Genomic DNA, 10690 nt, shown 5'->3' on the forward strand with positions numbered 1-10690 from the left:
ACCCCCGGCCACCTCCACCTTGGGATCCAAGCAGTCCAGGTCCCCAGCCCCCTCCCCTCTTAGGCCCAGACAGCCAGTCCCCATACCTTCAACATCTTCTCGTCGCCATCGATCAGGAGGAGGAGGACAGGAATGTCAATTCCAGTCCCTGGGGAGAGAAGAGAGCTGGGGGGCTAGGACACCCGGGTCTCTCAGCTGGAGCACCCAGAATGCCTCAGGCTGCCCGCCCTCAGCCCTGGCTGGGGACGGGAGAGGACTGCGTTTCCCAGCCTCCCTCTCAGGCTCGTCTGCTCTGCGGCTCGTGGGAATTGTCATTTCTTTGAGCTCTTTGGGAGAGGATCACATTTTGAGGTTCCTAATGCTCTACTTTCCAAGGGAGGAGGGGGCTGGGGCCTGGACTCCGGGCTCCCTAACTGAGGCAGGCCCCTGTGACATGACTCAACCCTGCCCCAGAGTTGGATTTACCCCCCAGGAGGGGAGGTCAAAGTTCAAAGAGGAAATGAAGGAAATAGGAATAGAAGGAGCTAATGAAACACAATAAAGGCATTTGCCAACGCCCCAAAGCAAAATAATATAAAATGGTTGTAAACTAACTCGGTTTCCGGTAAAACAAGAAACACACCCGCCCCAGAGATTCTAGCTAATGTAATAATGCAAAAAATAAAATAATCGGAACGAACACTGGTATTTTTTTTTATAACTGGAAAAGACAAAGGCACCCATTTGAAACACTATGATTTATATTCCGAGAAGGTTGGAGAGATTCCATTAAAAAAAATTAAAATATTAATAAGAGAATGTGATAAGATGATTGATACAAGAAAAATACACCAAAATAAAAAAGCTTTGCTCCAAACTAGTGATATGTAGCATATTCATGTTTTGACAACAATGACAAAATACCTAGGAACATGCTCATCTGAAAAGGTAAGAAACCTTTAAGAGGAAACATATAAACACCATTTAAGTACAAAGCTAATGGAATAAACACAAAAGCTGACACTGTGTGGTTCTGTTGCAAATTAACGCATAAGTTCAATGGAGTTTTGAGAAGGGGGTTGGTGGGACGTTTAGAAGAGTTTTCTTTCCTTTTTTTTTTTTTTTTTGAGTGAACAAAATAATATTAAAGTTCATACGGAAATATAAATGTCAGGAAAGAGCCAATACATTTTTGAGAATAAACAGTGAGAGTGGACCTGTCCCAACACAAATTAATATGCCTTTAAACTGGTCTAAAAAATGATCATGGTGATGAATACACAACTATGTGATGATATTGTGAGCCATTAATTGTACACCGTGTATGGAATGTTTGTATGTTAAGAATGTTCGTATTTGTATGTTGTTTTGCTTTGTCAATTAAAAAAAAAATCTTAATAAAAAAATACATAAGACTTTAAACTGTTTTAATCAAAACATGGTTTTAGCACAGAATTAAACAGAGAGGTGGAAGAGAAAAAGATTCAGAGACAGACGTCATCACATAAAGGAATTGAACCTATAACAGAAGGGGCATTTCCATTCAGCTTGAAAAAGGTGGTTTATTTATTAAATGGCCCTGAAGAAATACTGGCTTCCTATCTGGAAGAAGACAAATTTAGACTCTGAGTCTCAATACCATGTAAAATTTATTTCCAGATATATTAAAGATTTAAATACAAAACTGTAAGTTATTAAAAGATGATTTAGGAGAACTGATCATGATGATGAATATACAGCTATGTGATGAAAAAAAGACACTGATTGTGCACGTTGGATGGGTTGTATATTATGTGAATATATTTCAATAAAACTGCTTAAAAAAAACTAAAAAAAAAAAAAAGGAGACTTAGGAGAATATTTGCATGGCTTTAGGTGGGAAAGCCCTTTCTAAGAAGCCAGGAAATGAAGGGACAACATGAGACAATAGAAAAATCTAATGACATAAAAATTATAGAAATTTTTTATAATAGACACCAGATTTTTTTTTTTAATTTTGTTAAACATATAACAGTCAGATGATAACTAGCCATAGGATACAATGGTAGAATTCCTACCAAAAGGTAAAAAAAGAAGTAACCCAATTTTTTAATGTGCAAGGGATACGAACAGGCAATTCATAATTGAAGAAATCTGATTGGCCAACAGCAAAAAAGATTCTTAAGAGTGGTTATATAAATATAAAATCAAATTAAAAGTGTAATGTCATTTTCGGTCATGAGATCGGCACAAATTTAAAAACCAAATCTACCCAGAACTGACTGACACTAGATGGAAAAGGACACTCATTCTCACACATTCTTGCTGGGAATGAAAATTGCTACAACTTTTTAGCAAGTTATCTAGCACTGTCTATTAAAACCCCCACACACAACAATCTCACTTTGGGCAGTCTATTGTATAGACTTTAAAACACCCCTATGTAACAATGTCCACACAATGATATTTACCCAGTATGGTTTGTAGTGCCCAAACTGCTAAAACTTCAAGGATCCATCAATCGGGAAATTATCAAATAAAACTAATGATGCATCCATTATGAAAGACTAAGCTTGGACTTCAGTCCAAGATTATGAGAAAATTGTATACATAAAAATATGCATATATACATACACATATACACGTATATATTATAGAAAAGAAACTAGAAAAAGAAACACCCACACAGAAAGAAATATAACTGTATAGGATTTTATCAGCATAAAGAAAGGTATGAGAGGATATACGCCAAAATTTACAACACTGATTACCCCAGAAAAGGTGTGGGACTGGGCGGCAAGAGCTGGGAAAATGTTTTAACCTTTGTATGCTTTGATTTGTTCTAATGAGTACCTATTAAAGTGCCATAAAGTTATGAGTGAAAGAAACGAGCCTCAAAAGGACCCTAAGGACTATATGATTCTATTTTGTAGGATCTTCTAGAAAAGACAAAACTATACTGATGGGGAGCAGATCAGTGGTCGTCAGAGGTTAGGGATAAAAAATGGCAGCACAAGGGGCTTCCTTTGTGATCACAGAACTGTGCTGGAGCCTGATGCTGGCAATGGTTGCATGAATCTACAGACGTGTCAAAGCTTACAGAGCTGAACACACACAAAAGCTCAGGTTTACTGTATGATACCTTTTCCAAAAAGAACCAAGTTGCCAAAAAGCAGAATAAACTTGAAGAAGCTAACAACGTCTTAGACACAGAAAAGGTTTACAAAGAAGTGCCTTTTGCTGTCATTGATTTTTCTCCACTGTACATTTTGTTTCTGTTTTATTGATTTCCACTCTAGCTTGATAGTTTCCTAGCTTCAACTTTCCTTAGCTTTGAGTTTCTGTTCTGTTTCTAGTTTTTGTTTGTTAAGATGGAACGTTAAATCACTGGTTTTCAGCCTTCCTTCATTTTTCCATATCTGTATTTAAATCTATGGATTTCCCTCTCAATATTGCTTTACCTGCAGCCCATAGGTGTAGACCTGGCATATCGACTTTATCATTCAATTTAAAATATTTTCTAATTTCTGTTTATCTTGTCCCTTCTTTGGCCAGCGGGTTATTTGCAAAGTTGAGCTTGAACAATGATGTGGGTGAAGGTAAAGTCGAGGTAAGGCTGCGGGTAAGAAGCCAGAAGCAAAAGCCTCCGGGCGGCAGGTTCTATTTATAAGAAGCACCCAGGCAGCCAGCGCGACTCCCCGCTGTCGGAGCCGGGGGTGGGGACTCCTGGGTGGGGGGTGGGAAGGCTTCTGGGGCCGAGGGTGCCCTGCTCCTTGCATGGGTGGGTTCAGTGTCCAATTCCCCAGGGCGTCCCCTCGTGTTTTCTGTAGGCCTGGTGGGCTTCAGGGAAAGGACTTTTCACGTGCACCCAAAGCGGAGGGTGGGGGGAGTGGGGGGATGGGTGGGGGGCAGGGCTTGATCCCAGGAAACGCTTCCCGGCCACGGGGCCCCGGGGGGCGCCCACTCACCGCCCACGCCCGTCTTCTGCCGCGCGATGTGGGACTCGAAGCTCAGGCGGAAGCGGTGCTCGCCGCCCCTGCGCCCGTGGGTGCCGTCGTCCACCAGGAGGAAGGCCGAGTAGTTGTAGTCCAGGGGGAACTGCAGCCCGTCCTCGGTGTCGTCCCGCCAGCGGTACCGGGCGGGGAACGAGCCCTGGCGACCAGGGGTCAGAGGTCGGGGTCTTCCCAGGGAGGCCAGGGTTGCGGACGCCCAGACCCCGGGGTCCAGGCCCCCAGCCCCTCCCCCTCAGACCCGGCGACCCCCAAGCCCCTCCCCCTCAGACCCCGGGGGTCCCCCAGCCCTCCTCCCTACAGGCCTGAGGGTCCAGGCCCCCCGCCTCTCCCCCCTCAGACCCTCCCCCCCAGACCCCGGGGGTCCAGGCCCCCAGCCCCTCCCCCCAGACCCCAGGGGTCCAGGCCCCCAGCCCCTCCCCCTCAGACCCGGCGACCCCCAAGCCCCTCCCCCTCAGACCCCGGGGTCCAGGCCCCCAGCCCCTCCCCCTCAGACCCGGCGACCCCAAGCCCCTCCCCCCTCAGTCCTAGGGGTCCCCCAGCCCTCCTCCCTACAGGCCTGAGGGTCCAGGCCCCCCGCCTCTCCCCCCTCAGACCCTCCCCCCCAGACCCCGGGGGTCCAGGCCCCCAGCCCCTCCCCCCAGACCCCAGGGGTCCAGGCCCCCAGCCCCTCCCCCCAGACCCCAGGGGTCCAGGCCCGCAGCCCCTCCTCCCCTGGAGCCGGGCCCACCTTGGGGTTGGTGAGGGTCTCCCTATTCCGGACCACGCCCCAGGGGGCCACGCCCATGGCGAACACCTTGGTGCCCCCGGTGCTGGCCATCTGGTGGTCGCGCACAGCCACGCCCACGTGCCGGCCAATGCCCGTGTGCAGCCCCCCGGTGACGATCCAGGCCCCTGCGGAGAGGGGGCGAGCGGTGAGAGGCAGGGATCCCGCGGGGCCGGGGAGCAAGGCGGGAGCGACACCCGAGACTGAGTGGGGACACCGGGCCGCGCACCCCCCCCACCCCGCCCGCTCACCTGTGCTCTGGGCGGCCCGCACCAGCCCGCGTCGCAGCAGGTCCTGCAGCCAGGTCTGGAGGGTGGGGCCACCCGAGCCCCCCAGCACGGACACCACCAGGTTTGGGGCCCGGAAGCCCCATGTGCGCGTGACCAGACTGTAAGCTGCGCCTGGGTCTGTGCGGTCGGAGAGCCGGATGAACTGTGGACACACGGAAGGAAGGGACATGGGGAAAGGGGAACAGAGACCCAGCCAGGGGGACAGAGACCCAGAGAGAGGGATAGAGACCCAGAGAGATGGTGACAGAGACCCGCAGAGAGCGGGACAGGGACCCAGAAAGAAGGGACAGGGACCCAGAAAGAAGGGACAGGGACCGGGAGAGAGACACAGATAGGGATGGGCAAACAGGGAGACAGGGTTCACTGGGGAGTCGGGGACGCCCAGGCTCGCAGCCTGGCTGGGAGTCGACCCACCCAGCCCCGGGCTCACGTTGCTGGCCTTGCGGCCGGCGCCCAGAAAGTCCACATCCCCGAAGGCGTCAGTGGGCTTCTCCGTGGTGTGCACGTCGCCATCCCACACGGTCACTACAGCTGCCCCAAATGCATCCTCCACGGCCACGGGCGGGTGCACGCCTCGGGCACGTCCACACTGGCACATGGTCCCACTGGGGGTCAGGAGGGTGAAGCATGAGCCCCAGGTGTGTGTCCCCACCGACCCCCAGCATCTGGGGACGGTCCCACACTTCTGTTGAGGGGCCCGTCTACACTGTCCCCATTCCCCCCAGAGCAGTTGCACTCCATGGTGACCTTGGCATGACCCAGAAACTGGGGGACAGAGACCCAGACAGAGGAGGGTCGGACAGAGATGCACAGGGGTTTGGCGGGCAGAGACCCAGGCTCTGACAGAATCACCCGGCCCCACCTTGAGGAATTCACAGTGGCTCAAGGAAACTCAAAGAGAGGGTCTCCAGGGCCTGCAGGGCCTGAAAGGGGAAAACACAGCAAGCCCTCTGGGGTGTCCCTGCCACCTCTGATGCAAATGGATGGCATTCACCAGGAAAAGCAAAACCCAGAGAGTAATTTAGAGAGCACCTGTGTGCCAAACGTAAACGCAACTGTGTGGCTTTGGGCAAGTGAATTGACCTCTCTGAGTCTAAATTTCCTCCTCAAATAAAAAGACCATAAAAATAATACAGTCTACTTCTATAAAACTGGGAGTGGATTAAATAGCACCGTGTGTCCTGACATGAGGACCATATGCCAGTCCCAGTCCGAAAAAGGATTCTGCAGGGACTCCACAGGCAGCCTTAAATAACCTGAATAACACAGGGAGAAAGTCACTGCTTTTTTCAGTTCTCCTGGTTATGTCAAGTGGGGAGGCTTGGCTGGGTGCCAAAATACCTTGGCTATTCTTTCATTTTTAACAGAAGAAAGCAGGCCTAGGGCTCAAACCCTGGGCTGGCCACAGCTTCCCGCTAGAAAAGTTGCAGGTTGATTTGCTTTTAGCATATTTGTATTTTAGAGTTCATTTCTTTTCCTTTGTGGCAAGTGGAATAGGTTTTCCATTTATGGTGATCATATGCAACTTTTCCTCTCTTAAATAAATGCACTATGATCCCTTCCTGTCTGAATATGATCAGTGACTGTGCTTCTAAGTATGAGTAACAAGGATTTGGGGGATGAAAGGATTACTTTGGAGATTTATCAAAATCTTTTTGGTTCCTGATTCCAGAAAGAATTCAGATAACGGAGGAGACCTACACTGACATAAAGCAAGCGAGCCAAGGACCGGTTTTGTGTAAATAACAGTACAAATAGTACATGGGTTTGGCAAAAGTTGTGAAGAAAGTAAAAAAAAGACTAAATGATGCACCCATGGAATGAACAGAGAATATCCTTTACCCAGCTCCTGGCAGAGTGAGAATTCCAATGAAGGACATACTTGTCTTCCTTCCTGAGTCTAGCCCCAGGGTGCTGGAATGCCTCAGTTTACCACTTTCTCCTCTCTCCCGTCTCTACCCCATCCCTAGAGCCCTCATCCACCCCCAGCTACTTCCTACCACCCCTTCCTCATTAAACTTCTCCAAGGAATGGTCTAGAGCTCCTGCCTTCCAACGGGGTAGCCCCTAGCCACATGGAGCTATTAACATTCAAATTAATTAACATGAAATAAAATTTAAAATGCAGCTCAGTCGCAGTAGCCATATCTCAAGTGCTCAAGAGGCAGGAGCTTTTGCTATCCTGGACAGCCAGGATCGACCATTTCGCTCATTCCAGAAAGTTCTACCAGACAGCACAGATACATGATGCATCTGGCTTCCTACCCTCCTCAATGTGGCCCCCAAAAGTGAAACTGTTCTTGGTAGGGTCAGCAATTACCACCACGTCTCCAAATACAATGGTCTCCACTGAGGGCTCATCCGACTCCATCAGAGACAGAGCAGCCCAGGCCTCAGGTTCTAGAAAACCTTGTCCTTGGGGGGGCCCACACCCGGCCCCATTGGCCTGCCTCCTCTCTCTGGCTGCCCTTTCCCTGCCTGATTTACTTGCTCTTCTTTGCAGTTAGATGTTTCCCAGTTGAGGACCCATGGGCTTCCCTATGATTCTCAAACCGCGTGCCTCCATGAGCCAGCAGGCAATTCCACAGAAAGAAGCATCTGGTCGAAACCACAGGGATATGCTGGAGGCTGCGGTCTGGGAGCATGATTTGAAGTGTGAATGTTTATCTGAAGGCTTTCAAAGGTTTAAAAAAAACAAACAAAAACTTTCTAGGCCAAAGACAAACTAAAAAATGGCCAGTTTGCAATCCCCCTGACTTGACACATTTTTGTCCTGTGCTATTTCACCTACTTTTACAGTTTTCTTGCCACCTACAGCTGGGGCTTCTCAATTCTTGGACCTGAGTCCAGAGCTTTCCTTTCCCTGGGTCCCAGATCCAGATCCGTTCCCAGACGTCCGTGCGGCTCAGGGGCAATTCATAGTCAGAACCCTGCAACACTTCCCTAATCTCCTGGGTTCCCCATCTTGGGGCTCCCCATCGCCTCCTCAGTCACTAGAGTAGATGCCCGGGAGCCATGCTCCCCTCCCCTCCACTCAGCCCCACATCCATCAGACCCCAGTAAACCCTGCCTTCAATCTTGTCCCCAAACCCTCCTCTCTGTCCCCGCAGCCTTGGCCTGGCTCAGGTCTCCCACCTGGACCTTGCCCCAGCCTCCTTCCAGGACTCCCAAACTCCTATTCATTCCCACGCGGCCCCAGAGAGTCTTTCCACACTCCAGAGCTGACCCTGACCCTCCCGTGGCTCCCTAGTGCCAAGACAAAGTGCAAATTTCTCCTGATGACTCTAAGACCCTGCATGTTCTGTCCCCATCCATCTTTACAACCTCCTCTTTGGTGACAAGGCTCCTTTCACCCTGAACTGTGCTCCATTTCCAAGCCACACCACACTGTCATTCAAGGGCACTTTGAATGTTCTGTCCCAGCTCCTAGAATCATTTCCCACACTCCCCCCTTCTGCCCCAACTGCGACTGTCCAACTCCAACTTATCCTTCAAATGTCACCTCACTGTCGCTTCCTCCAGAGACCATTAGTGACACTCTGCGTCCCCCCAGAGTCTTAGCCAGATGCCTCCTCCCTGCTGTCAGGGTGCCACCAGCCTTGAGACCCAGCTCAGAGGTTCCTAAATGTTCTTGAGCACTCGCCACTCAATAAATGCATATTTGATTATTTACACATAATTTGCAGAAGTTGTGCTGCCCTGATAAAACAGGTTAGAACAAAACACACCCAAAATAGGAATAGTTCCAACTTGCTTACCCCAAAGAGGGTCTTGAGAGCAATGAGAACGCCAGCACCCACTTCAGAGACCATCTCAGAAAAGACCCAGAGCCCCTGCTTAGCTCCTGCAGTGTCCCAGGTCACTGCACACGGTAACAATTGCTACCTGAGAGTGGCAATTGCAGATATTTCCCAGGAGCGACTCTCTGGAAGACACTGTTCTAGAAATATTACAAGCATCAACTTGCTTGGACCTGGTTTTGTGCCCAGGCTACACATGAGGCCAGATTCTGTGCTACTAAGACGTTATTGTCCCATGAGAGTGGCCAAGTGAAGGTCTCTTGAGTGAATGAATGAATGAATGAAACAGGCAGACAAATGAGCAAGCCAGAAACAGAGAAGCCACACAGAAACAGACCCACACTGAGGAGGACGCAGGGAAGGAACCGAGTCCGAGCCTTTCACACTGACTCCGAGGGGGAAAATCGGGTTTGGCAGTGTCTACGCGGACCCAGATCTGCCCGGAGGGTGAGCGCCCGCAGGGAACGCCCTTGGAAGTGGCCGCAGTGCCCGCGCCCGGGGCGGGGGCGGGGCCGTGGGGGCGGGGGGCGGGGCCGGCAGTCCCAGGCGCACCCGGGTCGGTCACCCCCGGCGGACCTCTCACCCCGGATCTGCGGGGTCCACGATGAACGTGGTGCACGTCTTCTTCTTGAAGATCTTGGGGATCCAGCTCTGGGACAGGAACAGGGGGCGGAGGTGGGGGGGCAGAGAAATCCAGCTTGGTCCTCACGGGGCCCGGCGCGCCCTCCCCCTGGGCACCGGCGTCCCGACCCGCAGACACAGGAACTTCAGCCCCCGGCCCCTCCTCCCCCTCCTTCCCGTCCCCAGGGACCCAGGAGTCCGGGTGCCCAGGCGCCTCCATCCCGCGCCCTCCTCTCTGGGGACCCCAGGAGGCCTGGCCCCCAGATCCCTGTCCCCGCAGAGCCAGGCGCGGGCGCGTACCTGCTCCTTCTCGGGGGCCACCATGCTCCCGCAGCTGCCGCAGCCCAACGGGCTCCCTACATTCCACCCAGGAACCCCCCTTCCAGACCCGCCCAGGACAAACCGGATCAGCCACTTTCCAGCCCAGCCAGGGGCGGGCCAAGGGCGGGGAATCTCAGGAACAGTCACCGGGAGGCGGGGAAGAGGGCGGGACAGGCGCTGCAGCAGCCGGAGGAGCAGAGCTCCACGCGCCCAAGGCAGAGGCCCCGGTTGGGGGGGGGTGAGGGGCAGCAGGGAGTAGCAGGGATCCCCGGGGTGGGATCCAGGGAGAAGGGATCAGAGACCCAGAGAGAGGGGGGCAGAGACCCAGGGGGAAAGGGACTGAGACCGGTAAGAGAGGGGAAGGAGGAAGGAGGTGTTGACCCAGAAGGAGGGGAGACAAAGGCTAGGGTGAGGGCAGGCTCAGGTGGGAAGGCCGGCACTTAGGACATGGAACCAGAGCCCCAGAGCCCGGGAGAGAGAGGGTGATAGTGACATGCTGAGAAGCAGGAGATATAGACACCCATAGACAGGCAGGGTCACGGGTCTCCTGCCAGCTGTCTGTGACCAGGACAGCTGGGGCCTCGGTAACCTGAGAGCAACGCCCCACCACCCCACCCCACTGTATTTATAGCCCTGGCCTGTCCCCTATCCCCAAGTCTGACTTCCAGGGAGAGGAGGTCACGGGTATTGCCTGTTGGGGGCAGGGTTCCTTTCACCCCCTTCCAGGGGCTCCACTGTGACACCCACTCTCTCACGGAAGTACCCCGCTGTAGCTGTAAACTCCCCATAATGCAAGGCCGCACCCCACCATCGCAGGCGGCCCTCCCCTCAGATATGTCCCTCCTGCCCCCAGGTGACCCGGGCTCCCCAAGCTTGGCCCACTAAACATCTAACCCGCGTCCTCTCAGCTGCCAGACAGGAGCTG

General features: G+C 52.1%; 1 protein-coding gene across 3 annotated transcripts in view; it reads right to left on the reverse strand.

Moving 5' to 3' along the window:
• Window positions 1-9885, reverse strand: part of TRPM4 (transient receptor potential cation channel subfamily M member 4) — a 34549-nt gene extending 24664 nt beyond the window's left edge. Inside the window, exons 1-7 of one of the 3 annotated variants that reach the window (XM_077131194.1) lie at window positions 9745-9885; window positions 9407-9474; window positions 5455-5629; window positions 4986-5166; window positions 4699-4862; window positions 3927-4110; window positions 87-148 (exon numbers count right to left, since the gene is read on the reverse strand). In XM_077131194.1, the coding sequence (XP_076987309.1) occupies window positions 87-148; window positions 3927-4110; window positions 4699-4862; window positions 4986-5166; window positions 5455-5629; window positions 9407-9474; window positions 9745-9768 (858 nt within the window). In that variant the 5' untranslated portion in view covers window positions 9769-9885. The remainder of the gene's footprint in view (window positions 1-86; window positions 149-3926; window positions 4111-4698; window positions 4863-4985; window positions 5167-5454; window positions 5630-9406; window positions 9475-9744) is intronic. The other 2 variants (XM_077131196.1, XM_077131195.1) reach the window with 2 other exon arrangements.
• Between the last annotated feature and the right edge of the window lie 805 nt (window positions 9886-10690).

This window comes from Tamandua tetradactyla, chromosome 16, assembly GCF_023851605.1.
Source record: "Tamandua tetradactyla isolate mTamTet1 chromosome 16, mTamTet1.pri, whole genome shotgun sequence".
Taxonomy (NCBI): domain Eukaryota; kingdom Metazoa; phylum Chordata; class Mammalia; order Pilosa; family Myrmecophagidae; genus Tamandua; species Tamandua tetradactyla.